Genomic DNA, 19,827 nt, shown 5'->3' with positions numbered 1-19,827 from the left:
ACTATGACATTTATGCTTCTTACATACAGATCTTCTCCACTTACTTTGTTAGACTTTGATATTTTCAAGCATTACCTATGGTTTGAACTAAATTTTAGTTATGTTGCTTAGCAGTAGTCTGTATATCTCAATGCAATCACATTGTCTTTTCTTCATTTCTCTTTCATTAATGGTTGATATTCAAAGCAAACTCTTGTTATATGTATGATCCTTCCTTTTTACTGTCTGTATTGATTGCCAAATGTGTAAAAAGTGATACTATATAATTAGGGTTTAACATCTTGAGGAACAGAAAAATTGTTTTCAAGCAGGCTTTATATATGGCACACTCAAGGGAGAGGAATGGCCATAAATAGTTGAAGTGGGACCAAAAAATTAAGTTTAAAGCAGGCCTTAACTCTACAAGATTGTATCACCCGAAGTTCTTTTTGTTTTAGTTTTGGGTCATAGTTTTTAGTTTTATTAAAAAAAAAAAATTCTAAAGATTAAACAGTAACTTGTTAGAAGCCAAGTAGATGGATGCTTACAGAGGTGATGACAAATATTTGATTCTACAGACAGTTACTAAGACTAAAATTTCTTTCAAAGAGCAATAAAAGAGAAGTATATTCTGCAGCTTTTATGTAGTAAATGTTAGACAGGTTTCTAAATTGGTTTATTCTGCTCTTCCAGCTCTCTTTTTATTTTTCCAGTTTTCTTCTTGTTTGAGCCTCTTTCTATGCAAGTACTGGTTTAAATGAAAAGCAAACATTAGCAAGGGTAGTGCAGCCAGTGTCTTTGGTGTGTTTTTTGCTTGCTTGTTATTGATGCAGCCCTAGAGTATGTTTTCTCTATATGGAAGTGTACAATTGAAAGATGTCCATGTTAAAATCTTCACAGAATCATAGAAGCATGGAATGATGTGGGTTGGAAGGGTCCTTAAAGATCATCTAGTTCCAACCTGTCTACCATGAGCAAGGGACACTTTTCACTAGACCAGGTTGCTCAAAACTCCAGCCAGCCAGGCCTTGAACACCTCCAGGGATGGGGAATCCACAGCTTCTCTGGGCAACCTGTTCCAGTGCCTCACCACCCTCACAGTAAAAAACTTCTTCCTAATATCTAATGTAAAGCTACCCTCTTCTAGTTTGAAGCCATTGCCCTTTGTCCTGTCACTACATGCTCTTGTAAATAGTCTCTCTCCATCTTTTTCGTAGGCCCCCTTCAGGTACTGGAAGGCCACAATTAGATTGCCCTGAAGCCTTCTCTTTTCCAGGCTGAACAATCCCAGTTCTCTCAGCCTTTCCTCATAGGACAGGTGCTCCGTTCCTCTTATCATCTTGGGGTGGCCCTTCTCTGGACTCGCTCCAACAGGTCCATGTCCTTCCTGTGCTGGGGACCCAAGAGCTGGATGAAGTTCTCCAGGTGGAGAGTAGAGGGACAGAATCTCCTCCCTTGTCCCACTGGACCACACTGCTTTTGATGCAGCCCAGACTATGGTTGGCTTTCTGGGCTGCAGGTGCACATTGCCAGCTCATGTCCAGTTGTCTTCTGTCACCGAAGATGCAAACTGACATTCCACACTTGACTGTTCTAAAATAGAAGTCTCACTAAAATAACTGTCAAAGGCACAGAAAATTGTGAAGAAGAAATTGAAGACAGCGATATAGGATTTTGCTTGTCAAAGGCATTATTATGGTTCACCTAAATCTCATGTTTAAGTATTAGTGGACAAATGAACTGTACGTTATAAAGTTTTTAAAATTCTTCTTTACTTTCTGCTTACTTTGTGAAAGTTGAAGAACAAATAGGTTATTCACACTAATTCCTTATTGATACGGATTTTTAATGAGTTATAGAATATTTTATATGATCAGATTTTTAAATGCCTGAATTATCATTCTTCCAAGAAGGTAAAAGACTTCTTTGGAAGTTGAATTCTGTCCTTATTGGAACTAGTTACATAATTATATACAATACACATAATTTCTGATGCTAACAAAAAAACGGTACAATGTCCAGTGTTTGCATGCAAACAAGATTTATGTATTCTATCGTGGTCTAGAAAACTTTGATTTAAAGAAATATCTAATGCTGAAGGCTTGGAAATGAGATGTTGGGAACAGTAAGAAGGGAACTTGTGAATGAATATTGGAAAGAGTTTACATGAAGTATGAGAATTATAGTCTGTGGAATGATTTCTTCAGTGAACACAATGGTACAGATGTTGCTTGTTATTTGAAATCTTAAATGGTATTTGTAGGGAGGTAAAATCATGCTAATGTTGTGTTTTAACTTTTTTAGTTGCATAATGCTGAAATCTTCCTCTCTGTTTTAGTCTTAATTTTTTAATTGTTTATTTTGTTTTCCCTATTAATATTGAGAATACTCTTGTAAATGCTCGGAATTGAATTGGGACATTAACCACCTGTTGCTTCTTCTTACAGGTACTGCTCCCAGCAGCTGGTCTCTTGCAACTGCAGGATGTGAAGAGGACTTGCTGTGAATTTTTGGAATCCCAGCTTCATCCTATCAACTGCCTGGGGATTCGTGCTTTTGCTGACATGCATGCATGCACAGATCTATTGAACAAGGCCAACACATACGCAGGCAAGTTACCATTAGTGTAGTATAGAGCTTGATATCTGTATGTGTGGGTACCTACACACATGGATTCCATGCCCACCCCATCCAGAGGGGTGTATTTCATCTCTTTCTCTCTACTACTTTTATGCTTGGTACTAACCTTCTCTTTCCTCTGCAACCAAGCCACCTTCCATTTCTGTCACATTCCTCCAGAAAGCACTTTCCTTGTCTATGCTTCCCTTATTGTCATTAGATTCTTGAAGTACTGCTAGCCCATACAACAAGCTGCCAGCTCAACTCCTACTGTGTTTTTGCTATATCTATATGGTGGATTTTAAAGCAATGTACACTCTGTTCTTACTCTCGAGATAAATATACTGTACATAGTCAGGGTGCACAGTCAGGTCCAGTCTCTGCACTGCCTTCCTTAATCCCTAGCATTGTCAGGCTTAGTACAAGAGCAATACAAAAAAAGAGAATTAAAACTGAAATGTCCTGATAAGGCTATAGAAAAAAATATAAATATGTGATTGCATTACTTTTCATAACTTTTCTAAAATGTACAGTGACCAATTAGCATCATTAACAATTACTACAGAGTTAAAATTTAATATTTTCCTGAAATAGAGCACTAACTGCTTCAACTCATATGTCTAGGTCCAAATAATAGGCTTGTTATTGCCTTAAGTAAATTTAAATGTCATAACCAGAAGGATCTTGATGAATGCTTTCAGTTGTCTTCATTTCTAGAAAACCTGTTTTCTGGTATAGATTTTTTTTTTTTAACTCCCAGGATATTATATTATTTCTATGGATGTTTCAGGCAAAAACAGAAATGCAGCAAACTCGTATGATTAGGTATCTGTCAACAGAATCTGTGTTTGCTGTCTTAAGTGTGCAACTGGGGTATCCAAATCAGCCATACTCAGAAGTTTTCAGTCTAGTGAAATTTTAGTCAAATTATTGATGTATCAATTAAAAAAAATTGAAAAGGTTTTCAGATTGTTTTTGGAAGTACTAGTTTTTGTAATGCATACCATTACTCAAGAAATTGTGATGTGTATGTGACTGACTTTGTGATATTGGTATTTGGACTATTATGCAAAACATTTTAGTTAAATCATTTCATCTTTGAATAATACAATATCAAATTCAAAAAGCTATTATATTTTTATGCTTTGTGCAATAGGAAGCAAGACATACATTTATTAACGACAGTTAATATTTAATGTTTTAGGGAACCCATTTTGGTATAGCTGTTGCTTAATTTTGAATTTTAAATTATTTTTTCCAACTTTTTTTCTGACTTCTGGGTCTCAGTTACTTCTAAACCAAACTTCTAAACTACTTCAGTTACTTCTAAACAATCATTGTTCAGTTTAGTAGTTGAACCTAATATTTGTACAGGTTACTTTCTAGAAATATAAATTCTAAGACCCTGGCAAGACCCTGAGTGCAATTTTGGTTAAATGTGTTTTGAGAGCACAGGAACCGTGTCCAGCTGGTAACTCTCCCTCCCTGGGTCATTTTGTTCAGGCATCCTTTGCTGTGCTCAGGGAGACTCTGCAAGCAGGATATAGGCAAGTGAAAAGAAGAGGGAAGTTATTTGTTGGTCTCAGTTGGGACATGCAAGCTACTAGGCTGAGCACCAGTACTCTGGTAAAAGCATCAGGGGAGTAAGGGTTGGCCTACATTTCTCCTTGTAACTGGCTGATCATCAGTCTTGCTGAATTTCTGTCTGCTGACTCCCTGATTTTCTTCTATACAATTCTCTACCTTTTGGGTCAATGTTTTTCCTCTTGAATTTTCAGGCTACTTACTGCCTGTATCTCAGCCATCATAGCTCATTTTCTCCCTGTTCTTATCTCAAATGTCTCTTTGTGCTTTGTCAAAGCTTTCTTAAAACTGAAAAAAAATTTCTCAAAAGTCTGAGACAAAGATGTGTGGCTGTGCCATTTCAGAATTAGGCCTTGTATCATAGGCAGCCTACCTCCTAGAGTTTTGATATTAAGGCTCCAGAAACTAGAGTGAGTATAGAAAAGGATTATTAGATTGGAAAAAGCAGTGGAAAATATTTCCCTGCTAGAGAAAATGAAAAGCATTTTGATTTTTAACTTCTCCCAGTCTCTATTTTGTTACACTTGCTATTTTATGTTTAGAAAAAAGAGGCGGGGAGATAGTTCTGCTGATAGACAATGGTAGCATAATAACAAATGGATGTCAATGGATCAGAAGTTATTAGAAAAGTGAAACTCTGGAACTTCCTTCCAGTGAGAATAAAAACTCAACTTTCATTAAAATTGGAGCTTCATAACCCTATGGTGTGATTGGTCCTTCTGTAGCAGAGTGTGAGATTTCTAGGAGAGTCATTTAGATGCATCTGTGATGCCTATGGAGAGATCTCAAAATAGTGGACAATTGATACAGGTTACTTGGAATGAGCTTCTGTGGCAATTAAACTTTAAGAAGCTATTTGTTCTCATGATGGTCCAGAGAGTAATCCTGCTCTGGGTCTTGTTGCTCTTGCACACTCAGGGACTGCGTACAGCTGAGGCCTTTCATCCTTCTTGTATGAGGATTCCTATGAAGAGGATGTGGCATGAGCATTGCTAGTCTGCTCTCAGTTTTAGCCTGGCATATGTCTTACATAGTCTTAAAGGATGTTCACAAAATAAAAAATTTTCATGAGAAAGTGGTGCATTATATAGTTGTAATGTTATGTACAACCTGAAAATAAATTGGTAAAGCCTTCTAATGAAGAGGGGTATGCCATCTTGCTCTGTGCTTATATCCTGACATATTTCTTACTTATAACCAAAGAATAATAATGTATTTCCCTCACTGCATAGAGCTTTGGAAACATTGGATTTCCTGTGGAAAAGGTGTCTTTTGAGGCTTGACACAGCTAGCCTTCTTGGCTTTTAGAATTGTGCTGAGGAGATATTGAAGATACTTTTGTTAGGAAATCTTAGCATATGCTGTAATGCAGGGATTGCTGCTTTGTGTTTAACAAAGCAGAAAAGTTTGTGGGATAACAGCTTTCTTGATTCTGGTGCTCTAAGACTAAAACTTTGACCCCTGACAAGACTTGGAAGCATGTCTTCTGTAGACTGTTCTAGTGTACATCCATATGCATGAGATTGAAAGGATGTAGTTGTCAGAATCTTTCTTATGATTCTATTCTGAGTAGCAACGTCTGTTGCTATGCTGCTGTTGCCTTGGCTTCTGTGAGTTTCATGGTGTTCTAAAAAGCAGTTATTTAAGCATAAAATTGACAAGTAAATCACATTTTTTAAAAGAATTTGATTCTGCAGTGTTTAGCTTCTACTGGTTCTCCAGCTGGCAGAGCTTGTGTCTATTCCTCTGCAGTAAGGCTGGGGTTCCTGCTTGACCAGTGCCTTAAATTAGGCCATTAGCAAAGACCTTTTTTCCCCAAGCCAAAAAAATCACAATGTGACATTGTGAAGTGAAGCAGTGATTTAAAAAAAAATAATTATTTTAAATGTTTTTGTTTCATCTGCTTGAGAAACTGTTTTTCATCTTTCTTTTAAGTGACCATAAGGCTTAAGCCTTTCCAAGCTCCCAAGGTATGCATTGGTCTAAAACAAAAGGTTATCAGTTCAGAAAGAATTGTAAACAGAAAGTGCTGTAATGTTCCAGTGGTTTTGTAGCATTATCACATCAGAAAGGTGCAGATACTCCAGTTAGTTTATAAAAAAATCATCATTTGTTTTGTGAAATAGAAATAATTGGCCTAAACCAGACAAAAGACACTTACGAAACTCAATATGTTTGGTTATGGTATTTTGTTTCACACATGAATACATGTTCAATTACTGTCATGAAAAGATCCAGAGAATGAGGAGGTTTTCCCTTCTTCCAGCTGCAGACTCCAGCACTGATAAGCTGTGGCCAATTTTTTTCATTTTTTTTTTTTCATTTAATGTGGCTTTGGGAAGATCTCTTCTGATTGCAGGTATACAAATAAGTGAAAAAGTATTTATGAATTAATCCACAAATGTTCATAGCATAAAATGTCCTATGCAGATCTTAGATATAGCTTTCCTTCCTATGTAATTGAAAAATACAAAGCTAATGTCAATATGTTTATGGCCAGCAAGACTATGTTCCTTTTGGATAAAAGAGGTGTCAAGTGGTTTTTGCTGCATGTGCATGTAGCATGCATACATAGCTCCAGACTCATAATGAAAAAATACCAAAAAGTGGTACATTTACATCTGCTATTATTTTTCTATGCTCTCCATGCTGGCATTGTTTACTGTACTTTCAAACATTTTGTTACTAGCCCTTTTCCTGTTGTTAAGGACTTCCTTTTAGTCCTTTCAGTTTGTCCCTGAAACTGAAGTCCCATCCTGCTGGTACAGGGCAGACAAGGACAGATCTTCAGCTATTCAGATAGAAACTGACTCGGTTGTGAGAATGTGAAAATCTGGTTTTCATATGCAATTGGAACAGATATTTTAGAAATGTCCTAAAATGGAAGGGTTTTTTTAAAGACAGATTTTTAGTTTTGATAATAAAGAAGTAGGATTCTACTTGCTTAGGAAGTGGGAATCTGGGAGCCAAGCCTCTGCAGCTCCTAAACCAGCTTGTTTCCAGTCTGCCAGGCTTTGGAGCCAGCTGGCTTCAATGTCTGAGTAAAGAGGCAAGAAAGGGGGCAGGATTCCAGTACAAATTTGTCAAAGTTGCATACTGCGTGGAAAATTCTGATTTAGGAAAAAATAATTATTTTATTCTCTCATGGAAACTTTCATCTGGATAGTTCTCTCCTTGCGTCATCTAGGAGATGTTCATTAAAAAAGAAGTATGTTACCTAATGCAATAAATAAAAAACAAGCTAATTTGAGATTTAACAGGGGACAGATGCATGAAATATTTAATCATGTCATAAGTTTCATCATGGTTGATGTTAATACCTCCAGATTATCAAAGCTTTCAGGATGTGAGCAATAATATGAGATCATACAAATCCTAAACCAAAAGACAAAAAAGTCCAATACTATTTTTCTCTCCTCATTATTAGGAAGAGGACCTAAGTGTGATTTTTTTAAATATTAGTACTGAATCATATTATTTCAAAGATGCTGACATCCTTCTTGATAAAAGTATGCAAAAAGTTTGATTTTCATAAGCATAATTTTTATATATAATAAAGTCTTCTGTCTTCACATTTGAACAGCATTACATAAATTGCCATTGGCAGATTTAATTGGTTTTGTGTTTCCTTGTTCATTTCCGGTTTTTAATTATTTGAAATAATCCATTTAGCTGTAATTTCAATTGGCTTCTGCCCAAAGGTTATCTATCAATTAGTTACGATGGTTTCCTTGACGACAAGAGATCTGATTCATAAGATTCAAGTTATGTCATCTTACCTCTTTTTTTGATGACTAAAATATATTTAGGAATCTCCTATTTCTCTTTCTTTTTCTGTAATTCATTCAGCTGATAATCTGTAGCTATTGACTGAGTAGTTTGTTTTAATTTCTCCCTTTTTCACTCTTCCTTCTTCTCTTGACTGTGTGCATTGTTTTATACTTTAAGTACAGAGGCTGACATCCAGCAAAACAGTCTTAGTTTTTGTTCAAATACTGTCTATTTTTTTGGATTTTCTTCTATGGTTCTCTCTCTAGAGGAGACAGTCTCACAATCATTGTATTACTTTGAAAATTCTCAGCTTTTACTCTCCTGGTTTAGAGGCTAAATCTCTTCCTGTTTAGTGCATGGCATAAATCTAAACCAACTTTTAAAAAGCAAAGCTTTTATATATGAGTCTATAATATAAAGTGGGTATTTTTAATTTATGAAGGATATCCTGTTGGATGTGATCCACTGTTGGATCAAATTTCTCAAGGGAAGATGAACAACACTTCAGAACCTCAGATTTGTTTGAGATTTGAATGTGTGTTGCTTCCCCTTTCTGCTTACTTCCTAACTCACCTTCTCAGTACAGTCAGGCCTGTGGTTTGTGTCACTGTCACTTGAAATTTGGAGTTTATGATAAAACTATTTTTTGCAAATTGCTTTTCTCAATTTCTATTTGCCATATGCAAACAGCAAAACCCGTCAGATATTTATTTCAATAAGCATACCTCAGAAAATTCAGCTTAAGAAACTGCATATTTTTTGTCTGAAAAGCAGATATGAAAAGATTTGTAAAGAGTGGAAAAGTGGGTGTTATAAAAATCAATAGTATTTCTCCTCGTCCTTTCTTTCCCATTGCCTGAAGTACTGCAGAAAATACTACCTGTCCATCATAAGAGAATGCTGCAGAATTAGAGGGACTTGGAGTGATGATGGTTGCATGAATGAAAAGGCTGGTAGGATAAGGGACTGAAAGCACAAGGACCATCTACTTTAGAGATGAAAACTAAAAAGGAAATAGAGTAATGGATGATTTTGAATAGACAGGTCCACTTTCCCTATCATATTAGCATTAGTATGGGGATTCAGCATAGATTGAAATTGAAAACTGAGTAATGGTAAACTGGGTGTTAAATTTATATGCATGGCTTTTTGCTCAGTGTTACTGTGGGATTATTACTATGGGAAAATAATAAAGTCAAAAAATTAACAGGATTCAAGGAGACTAGTCTTTATCTAAGTAAACTCATTGTTTGGTAAAATGTGATTAAGGCAAAATACCATCTTTCTGGCTAGCAATCTCTAATCTTTCATGGTTATAGTGAGACCTTTGTGGGAGGAGGTTTCATTATCATACTTTTCATATAAATTCTTGGACTTCTGTCTGAAGGAATTTGTGCTGCCTATTTCAAGGAACAGCATGCTGAAGTAGATAAAGGGCAAGAATTATACTGAGTTATATTTATCTTTTTATGCTATCTAGATTTTAGTACAGTGCAAAAAAGCTGTTGTACCCTGCAGAGTTGAACTAAAAAATTAGATTTCTTGAACTGGAAACATTCAGCATTCTTTAAATTTTTTTTGACAGCTTAAAACTATTTTTCAAGTATGGAGTCTTAACCATAGTAGCTCTAGTAGAGTGAGAGAAAAGGTTATAAAATGTACTTTAGTTTGAATATGTTTTATGGCCTCTTTTTACTTATTCTAATTTTGAGTGAATTCTTAAATTCCCAGTAATAGCTGTCCCTTCTGACTTCTATTAAGAATAGCAGAAGGGGAGAAAATAATCTAACTGAATGGAACTACTTTTTAGAGCAACTGAATGGCTTAAAAGCAATTTTAAGGAAGGGAAGGGGCAACTGAATAACTGAACAACCTGATAAAGATATGTGCTCTGTGTTAAAAGAAATTATTTGGTTCTACAACTGAAAATATTACATTTTGTCAGTTTTGTTTACTTCAGGTTGAGACTTTAAAAAAAAAAGCACTGAGGAAAAATTGCAGACCTTCTACATGTTGTAGAGATTGGGATATGCAGTATTTTATGACCTAGGAGAAGTTCTGAAAGATGCAGAGGATCCAGACTTGTTATTTCACACTGCTGTCAAACTGTTCGTTCTAATGAATCAATGTGGAACTATAGGTTTAAAACATGTTTGTCAACAACACACAGAGCATGTTCTTTATCTGGAATCATTTTTGCTGTATTTTTGTGTACAAAGTTAGCAAAATGAGATTCAAGTAATTATCAAGGACAAGTACTGAGATGAAACAATGCTGAAAATTACTACAATTCCTACTTTTAGTATAATGTGTTTTAATATTTCAGTTATTTTAAAAAATCTTTAAATATGAAAACTGTTTGTGAGACAAAGCTTTAAATAGAAAAGGTTTTAAGTTAAGGTATTGCTTCTAGCTATGACAAAATAGCATGCATATTGAATTCTTTTCCTCTGTTTTTCCTTGCTGCATTAATGCTTGTTTTGGGATATATGTCACATTGTACGCTAGCATATTTCTTTTTCTCCAAACAGAACAGCACTTTTCCGATGTTGTACTTAGTGAAGAATACCTCAATCTTGGTGTAGAGCAGGTGTGCAGTCTTATATCCAGTGACAAACTCACAATTGCCTCAGAGGAGAAGGTAAGACCATCTGTATCCCATTATTCTTTTTATCCTTTTGGGTGAGAGAGCAAGCTTACTCATATTGCTCTTGCACACTTCTTTGGATGTGTTCTTTGTTTCCTTAGTGAAATTAGGCATGTATTGTGCTCAAGTTTAAACAAGTTTTTCCAAAAGTGTTATCACTCTGATGTTGAAAATCAGTCTCAACTCTTACAAATCCTCGAACTGTGTTAACTCATATAACTCTTTGGTCTTTGAAAAAAACCCAATAAACAAACTACATTAAATGGAAATTCCTTCTCATCTTCATGCAGAACAAACAGAACACATGCTGAGTCACATACACAGGAGTTTGATTTACCAAGGGATAAATAATGTTGGCAGACCAAGTATATGCCATTTACTAACTGTAACATCAGAAGTCCCGTCCCGTGGAGGTATTAAAATTCTGTATATATATGTGAGCTGTTTAGCCTGACTGAACAAATGTAGGTTGCAAAGGAGATGACTAGGCAGCTTGGTATTACCTAATTTGAGTTTAATGTGTATTAGCTAGATCTCAGTCTTTTAAAGATGTTTTTGAAACACTGTGGTCTTCAGCGAACCCAGATCATCCCTGCAAACCTCTAATGGTTTTCAGGTATTAATTTTGCACTTTTTTATTCAGTTATGATCTATTTGAGATACGTTGGTTTTCTTTTTTCCACAGAGTATGTTGTACCAACACCTCTGTTCAAATGAGGCTAAATTGTGTTCAAAACCATGTTTGAATACTGATTTGTATGGCTAGGTAGTGTTTCATGTTAAAACCTTTTTGAAACTTTGAATCTAAGAACTATCTGCTTAAACTTCAACTAGCAAAGTCAAGTTGTTATTCCTGTAATACCCTGAAGGTGCAGTTCTGTCACTTTGATCCATGTGATGCTGCTTTTGTGGAGTATGATTAAGGTTTTAATGTTCTACTGTATGATGTGCTATTGCGCAATGGAATTAAAACTAGGCTTGGGATAACTTCTCACAATAAGATTCAGTGATGACAAGTCATTTGAATGGTGATGTGGCAGGGCAGTTCTCCAAGAAAGGAAGAAAAGTGTGAGGACTGTAATATTGGTGCTGCTGTGTTGTTTGTTTACCTAATTTTACTGGATTTTCAGTGTCAGTGAAGTTACTGTGTGCATTTTGTCAATGTAGCACAGCTATCCTTGAAACACCAGTAGAGGAGCAATATAAAAAGAGACTAACTAATGCACCTTTTTAATTTTTTAGTTGATAAATATGGAAATAATGCGACCTGTAACTGCTCCAACTTTTCTTATGTTACAAATTTTAGTATAAGCAAAACTGTTTTTGGAGGCACACTGATGTTTCATACTTATGAACTTGTAAGTAAGGGGATTTGCATTTGTTTGTTTTCTGGAAGGTATTTGAAGCAGTGATAGCCTGGGTAAACCATGACAAAGATGTAAGGCAGGAGTTAATGGCACGTCTGATGGAGCACGTTCGGCTGCCTTTGCTTTCTCGGGAGTATTTAGTTCAGGTAAGCAAAAAAGGAATACTAATTATTCTGGACATGAAAATTTCTGTTCATTGTTTTAATGCCAGATGGATAATTTTAAATTTAAACAGCAGTGTAATGTAGTTTGTTACTGACAGTAAAACTGAGCAGACAGCCACTACCACATATGCATGTGCACGTGCGCATGCACATCCTGAGTCAGGTGAGGGATTGCCACTTAGAGGATGGCTTATATAAGTAGTTTATCTGTTTGGCTGACTACATGTCATATCACCCTAATGATTTCAACAATGCAATTTGCTGAGATCAGGTTACTTTTCATTTGTAACACAATCTTGTATAAAAGATTTGTTTTCATAAGTGAATTTTCAACTTCAGAATCATATCTATTGTTTAAGTTAATTGGGAATTAATGACAAAGGAAACATTCCTTCACCTGGTTCAGATAAAATACATTTTTTCCAATTTTATAAGCTCATTTTTGATACCTTGGTGTCAGATCAAATATTTAAGATTAAAAATGAGTTCTGTATTACCATTGGTTAGTAGTATGTTGGTAGGTGTTTATTTTAGAAATTCTGTTTTTGTGATACAATTCTCAACTTTGTGTGGGTTGTTTTGGATGAGTTTTGGAGGTTTTTCCCTTTGCTTTTGTTGTGTTTTTTATTGTTGTGGGGTGGCTTACTAGTTTGTTAAATTATTCTCCACTATTTAAAATATTCTGTACTCTCTGTATTTGAAAATTCAAGAAATGTGCCTGGATTGTAAGAAAAGTACTTTACCTTGCCTAATACTGTTTCTTCCACTTACTAATTGAGAATCAACATCTCCTAATTTATTTTTTTCTTTTTGAGGATTGCATATTGCCAACACATAAATTTGTGTCCAGCTGGTTAAATGATAATCTAAACAATTAGATTTACCTGCATTTGTGCTTTAGTACACTTCAGATTGTGATTTGTGTTTTACTTCCTTAACATGCTCAGACCTTGTTAAACTTCTATTAATAAACAGAGAGTTGAAGAAGAAATATTGGTTAAGAACAGCAGTGCTTGTAAAGATTACCTCATTGAAGCTATGAAGTATCACTTGCTACCAACTGAGCAACGAGCATTGATGAAAAGCACTCGAACAAAATTGAGAACACCTGCTAGCCTGCCAAAAGTAAGACTCTTACTTTTCCATGTACTTACTATTTCAAACTCCATTTTAAAAGATTTCATAAGAGGATGACTGTCTCTTGGGGTATTACAGTAAAAATTTTGTACTGGAATTGGTTATCACAAAAATATAAAAAGTAATTAGCTTTACCCTCCATGCTACTTATGATATAGGTGTTTTAGTCTCCAACCTACACACAGCACCACCACTACATCCCCTCTCAGAAAACATTTTTTTAATAAGTGCTTCAGCATTTGAGAAATATACAATTATGGGGAAATAGGCCTGTTTAAAAAAAAGACAAAACTGAAACAAAACAAAGACTGACTGAAGCTTCTGAGTTGAGACATCTTTTTCAATTTTTAGCTAAATGTTACCTTTCATTCATTTTAGGAGAAAACAAAACAAACATTAAAGATTATCTTCTTTCCAGTGAAGTAAAGAAGTTTCCTCATAGTACTGTTGTGACAACTGCAGTAATGGAATAGGAGATTCTGTTCAGCAGATGGATGGTCACAGTTCCATTACACATCATAGACATTGAATTCTTATACCTGAGGTCAGAGTAAGATATGAAGATACAGAAGGATCTGCTTTGTTTGAGGGAGGTTTCCTTAGATTCAAATTGCTTTTCTACTTCATGTATTGCGCCTGAAAACAATCGTTATGAATACATTTGTTTAAAAAAACTCCAAACAATTAGTGTTGCCTGGTTCTCAAGACTCAAATTTCTAATTTAGGAGAACCATCCTCTAATTATTTCTTGTACAGAGGCTTGCTTTATTTTTTTAACACTTTTTTGATCTTTCAGGTGCTCTTATATATGCAGATAATTAACAATTATTATTATCTCCCTTTTAGTTGATGATGGTAGTTGGAGGACAGGCACCAAAGGCAATTCGAAGTGTTGAATGCTATGATTTTAAAGAAGAACGCTGGCATCAGGTGGCTGAATTGCCTTCCAGAAGATGCAGAGCAGGTTAGCAATGCCTGTTTTTTTGTTGTGGTTGGTAATGCTTCAGAATTTAGGCATCGGTATAAAGCATTGTATGTTCTTTGGAACAGCACCAAAGAGATTTTTCTAAGAAGGGCTAAGCCTTGACTTCAACATTTGAATTACTTGCTAATCTGGAACAATGCAAGTTTGATAAATTGTGCTTAATTTGTGCTTCAGTTTGTAATCTGTAGAATAAACTGCTTTATCGCCTTCATTAGACACAAGGGATAAATAAATTTAAATATTAATGCATTGTAATAATGACTAATTTTACTATTAAAATACCCTATTATTACCAAATGAAATCAAGAATGTGAAGAAGCGATCAACTGCTATTAAAAACATGAAAATGTGATCTTAAAGCAGCTGAGCTATCTGAGCAAGAAGAATTTCAGCAAATATGGTATTCAGAAGTGTGAGCTATTAGTAACAAAAAGTGTCAGAATATCTAGTGCTTAATCTGAATGAAGTGTGGCTCTAGGAGTCTGTCAAAAGCAGGACAAGTGTATTGAGTACTGTAAATTGTGTCAAGTATCTGCAAACTCAGGACAGTATGCAATAAAATTAATTGACAAAGAGACTAAAACACTCATCTTTCCTCCCCACTTCCCTGCTCTAGGAATGGTGTACATGGGAGGCATGGTTTACGCAGTTGGTGGTTTCAATGGTTCTTTGAGAGTTCGCACAGTGGATTCCTATGATCCAGTGAAGGACCAGTGGACAAGTGTTGCTAACATGCAAGACAGGAGAAGCACACTGGGAGCAGCTGTATTAAATGGCCTTCTTTATGCTGTGGGAGGATTTGATGGGAGTACAGGTATATTTGCCTTATACACTTCTGAATAGTTTTGACTACTCTTAACATAATTGTATCGAATTTGAAGATCTCTTTCCTGGTAGCTGTGATGAAACCAAGCATGAGGGTAGCCTGGCGTCCGGTGATGTGGAATGTACTTTAGTGGTCACATCCCTCTACCAGAACAGTGGACTGTTTGCTCCCGTCTAAGAGTTCAGATTTAATGACTAGTGAATTTTGACAGGTTCCCATTCAGTATTCCTTCTGTAGTCAGAATCCTTAACTTCTGGAAGATTTGAGCAGTTATTTCTGCATTTTCATGTAGTGTAAATAGGATTATAAACAGCTTTTTCTGACCTGTGGGAAGGCTTTAGACATACACTGTTCATTCTCTTCCCAGATGCATTAAACCATTTGTCCTTTTAAGCAAAAGGTGATCCTTTTGCTTAAAAACTGTTGTAGAAGCATATGTGGGATAAACCATGTGACTTAATTAAAAAGAAAGGAAAAAAATCAGGGAAGAATTTTTCACAGTTCAGTAAAAGCTTTTAGTAATTTGCCCATTTTCAGACACCAAGAATATGTTGACTGTAACTGTCTATCTAAAGGACATCATTTGTGCTTTTTGTACAGTAACTAACAGTCCTTAAAATGAAATAATTTGAATTTTCAGATATGAAGACTTTTCTGAAAGCTAGACAGTATGTTGCACCTAGATTTATAGAGAAAATAATGTTCTATTGTGTTTGTAGGTTTATCATCAGTCGAAGTTTACAACTTAAAGACTAACGAGTGGTTTCATGTAGCTCCAATGAACACAAGAAGAAGTAGTGTTGGCGTAGGTGTTGTTGGAGGTAAGTTGACAAATTATATTAAAAAGAACAGGTGGGGAAATGCAATCATTTACTCTACTACTTTTTCTTACTATTGAAAACATGCTTCAGATTTATGTTTTTGCTCAACCTTGTAATTTGTTCATTCAAATGGTAATGAACATTATGTAATCACTCCACTTGGGTGTGACCACTTTTTAGCATAATAGTTTTAAATTTTTTTTCAGAGCTTCAACAGTGCCTGACACTAACTGAGGAAAAGCTCTCTAAGCATGTGTACTCTCAGTTATATATGTCAGCAAAGTCAAAGAGCTGAAGTGATGACCTTATCAATTGGTCTTTAGTGATGTAGCACTATTGTATTGTCAGCTCTGTTATCTGTGGCTGACTTTGCTGGCTGCATGCTGGGGATGATCCCAAGGACAGTGCCAGGAAAATGCTGACTTTCCAGTCAGCCTGGATGTCACTTGCACAATGCAGGCCTGGGCTGGCTCTTGGGTCTTAAAAGTTTTAGGTGTCTGTGTTTTAACTGCATGGGAACCACTGCTGTGTCAAATCTGAAAACGCAGACTGTACACGTAATTTTTATCTGAATTTTTGATATTTCTAGGAAGCCTATTTGTGAGATGCCAGTATTAAACATACTTGAATTAGCTTGCTTTTGAACAATGCTTAACTAAAAACCTTATGTTTGTATTTCAGCTAGGCAATTTAAAATCTTTTGAGTTGCATTGTTCTTGTTAGATACTGGCTGCCTTTTACATCCTAAAAATGACAAGAACTATGTTGTGCTAACTTACTCTGTTTACAGAGTAGAAACTCAGTAATTGACTGGTGACAGAGGACTTCTCTGCCTGCCTGTATACCAATACAGTCTGTGTGCATTAGAAATTTGTCACTTTGTGTTGACTACCCTTTTAGGTAAACTGTATGCTGTTGGTGGCTACGATGGAGCATCACGTCAGTGCCTTAGTTCAGTAGAATGCTATGATGCTAATACGAATGAGTGGAGCTATGTTGCAGAAATGAGCACTAGACGGAGTGGAGCAGGTGAGTGGACAAGGATCAACTATCCTTGCAAAACTGAAAATCTGTGGGTTTAAAATGTATCTAAGAATATAAAAGGTAAGCTTTTGCGAATCTAATGGAATGTGCTAGTCCTAAATGGCTGATATAAAGCAGGTTATAAAAACAAAACTGTCCTACAGAGTAAGATTCAGTCTGTTAATAGTAAATATTTCTCTTTGCTTTCTCATACTTTCATGTTCCTCCTCTTTCCATGACTTCTGATGTTTTTTAACATGCAGACTAATACTCATGGATTGTAACAATCACTGTAGCCTAAATACTGAAGTATCAAAATATATACTTCTAGGATGAAAAAATGTCCTTTCTTCAAAGATACCTCTTTGCCAGTGTAGGGCTGATTTTTCAGTTTGACTTTACATGTGAACTGTGGCTAGGTTCCCACCTCTTTGGAGGACTTGTTCTGCATTCTGATTCACTTCAGGAAATTTTGTCCTTGTTCATTCTTAAGTTTGTATTACTGATTCCATCCTATTACTTCCACTTACGTACCCTTTATTTCACCTTCAGTAGTTCTCCTCATCACCTGGTGTTTACATCTTCTGTACATGTACAGCCTACTACATGTTATCCTTCCTTATTGTTTAGCCAAAGTATATCCATTTATTTCTGTATAATCTTAAAAATCCTTTCTTTATTTTTTTGTGGATTTTTTTTTACTTCTTGTGATTCTGGGTATGTATATTTCTCTTTAAAGACATCAAAAGTGCCTGTGGTATTACACTTTTGTTTAATGAAATGATGCTTCCACAGCTCCAAACTGAATTTAGCATTTTCATTATCTATTTATATTATGGACTTGAATCTCATTTACTGTTCACTGTCCTCTATTTGTCTTTTGGTATTTCAGGTTTTTTCAACTCGCAGAAGTTATTTTATTTCTCTAGATGCGTTCCCAAGGACTTTTTCAAGTCAAATTCCATGATATTATTTTCTACATTAATTTTTTTAGTAGTTTAAATCACTTTTTTTGCCAAGTACTCAAAGGTGGTTTTTAGCAACACCCTTCAAGTATCTGCTGGTGATTGCATTAATGTGCTTCATAATTGGAAGAGCTATTGCTACAAATAAATCTGGATGGACTTCTAGTATGCTCAGTAGATGATTAGTAGTTATCCCAACTTTTCATCTTGCCTTCCATTATTCTTTGTTAAATCCGAACAGTTTTTATCTGTATAATGATGTCTAAATTAAGTTTAAATAATTTCAAAAGAAATCTATCAAAGTATTAAATTCATTACTAAAATTAAGATAGTTTGTGTTACTTCCATTAAAGCCTTACAAAATCAGCAAGTTGATCTCTCTTATTACTAGAAGTCATGTTTTGCTTGTGTTTCTAAACTAAAACTATGATGTTAATGAAGGAAATATGATATATTGTACCTCAGGAAAACATAGTTGTCTTGTGAAACTTCTAGTAACTCCGTCTGTGCATCTTGGAAGTAAATCTAGATTTAAAACTGGACAGAGTTGCAGTAAGGGTATTGTTAAATACTCCTGTGTAATACTGGCAATTTTTGAGGAAAATATTTTTATAAAATGGGGAAATTACAAGTATCATTATAAAGACAAAGAGTGTTGGTGTGTTGTGACAAAGCTTCATTTTGCAGTCTGCCCGCACACACATTTTGTTTCAGCATTTGGGGTTTATTTTTTGATACTCTGTTTTTGCAAACTGTTATTGTGCTTGCAGCCTATTTATACAGTAGATATTTTCAGAATTTTTTTTAATGTTGAATTTCTTCTACAACTCTGAAATTTTTAGTTCTTTAGATACACTGACTACTGGGATCTTTCTGTCCCTCTCCTCTTTCCCCTTGTCCCTGAGTTCAGGACTGTGTTTGCTTACTCAGCTCTCTTCTGCCTTTTACCTTGTCCTCTGATTAAAAAAAAAAAAAAATTGAAAGGAAAAGTAAATATAGTCAGTTATTTCAGATTCATATATCGGAGTAAAGTAATGAACGTTCTTCTGTGCCACTCTGTTAAATATATGGAAAATTATATTTTTGCGTGGCAGAGGAGTGGGTGGTATGTGAAAATCGTGACTGTTGATTTGGCTTGGCTGTAGAGGCCAAATATCCAAACCCACCAGAACTGTCTCAACTGGTGATCAGTGCTGATGGTGTTATGGGTACTAACTAAAAAGAATTTTGTTCCTGTGTTCAAGTTTTGCATCTCTGGTCATCTCAAGGAACTTAAGCTCATCTCTTCTGTTCCTACTGCTTCAGCTTCATTCAAAAGCAACTTTTCAGAGGTTAACCCTCAGTTACTCTTCTTTAGTACCAACTGCTTCTCAGTTGATCAATACGGGGACAGATCTGTTTCCAGCAACATATTGGGATGAGGAACTTCAGATCCAGATATAGGCCATTTGGGAGGGCTGAGAGATATAAGACAGGGTCCTGAAAAATGGGCAGGAAAGAAATGTAACAAAGAAAGGAGAACTCAGAAGACGGCAACAAGAGGATACAGACGGAAGCAAGAAATAAGGTAGGACCTGGAAACTGGGTGTGGGATTAAGGGAAAATGAAGCACCAAGGAGGAGTGGAGGACATTATTAAAAATAAGGAACTATGAAAAAGACAGGCAATGTGGCAGAGGGGGAATACTCAACACACTGAATAGGAAGGCTGGTAACTACACCAAAAGCATGGGTGGGGGGATTTATATCACATCACATATTTAAACTGAAAATCATAGCCCTCCTTCTAGCTCTGTAATGTCTGATTCTACAAAAGCTGAGTGTTGTATTATCCTGTCTAATAATGTGTGATCAGAGTGGGAGAAAGAAAAGTTGTCATACTGTACTGTGACATGACAGCTGGAAATAATAGCAATAAAAGAGGAATTAAATGAACTGGA

The 19,827-nt window shown here is 35.6% G+C and overlaps 1 protein-coding gene across 5 annotated transcripts in view; it reads left to right on the top strand.

Moving 5' to 3' along the window:
- Nucleotides 1-19,827, top strand: part of KLHL2 (kelch like family member 2) — a 57,111-nt gene that overhangs the window by 33,631 nt on the left and 3,653 nt on the right. For 3 of the 5 annotated variants that reach the window (XM_027635545.1, XM_027635546.1, XM_027635549.1), the window contains 8 exons: nucleotides 2,427-2,589; nucleotides 10,485-10,594; nucleotides 11,997-12,113; nucleotides 13,107-13,256; nucleotides 14,115-14,232; nucleotides 14,870-15,067; nucleotides 15,799-15,900; nucleotides 16,801-16,929. In XM_027635545.1, coding sequence (XP_027491346.1) covers nucleotides 2,427-2,589; nucleotides 10,485-10,594; nucleotides 11,997-12,113; nucleotides 13,107-13,256; nucleotides 14,115-14,232; nucleotides 14,870-15,067; nucleotides 15,799-15,900; nucleotides 16,801-16,929 — 1,087 coding nt within the window. Of the gene's footprint in view, nucleotides 1-2,426; nucleotides 2,590-10,484; nucleotides 10,595-11,996; nucleotides 12,114-13,106; nucleotides 13,257-14,114; nucleotides 14,233-14,869; nucleotides 15,068-15,798; nucleotides 15,901-16,800; nucleotides 16,930-17,815; nucleotides 19,547-19,827 lie in introns of those variants that run through there. The other 2 variants (XR_003526390.1, XM_027635548.1) reach the window with 2 other exon arrangements.

The sequence above is a fragment of the Corapipo altera genome, unplaced genomic scaffold (genome assembly GCF_003945725.1).
Source record: "Corapipo altera isolate COAL_440 unplaced genomic scaffold, ASM394572v1 22b, whole genome shotgun sequence".
Taxonomy (NCBI): Eukaryota; Metazoa; Chordata; class Aves; order Passeriformes; family Pipridae; genus Corapipo; species Corapipo altera.
This window is presented reverse-complemented; position numbering and strand designations above follow the sequence as displayed.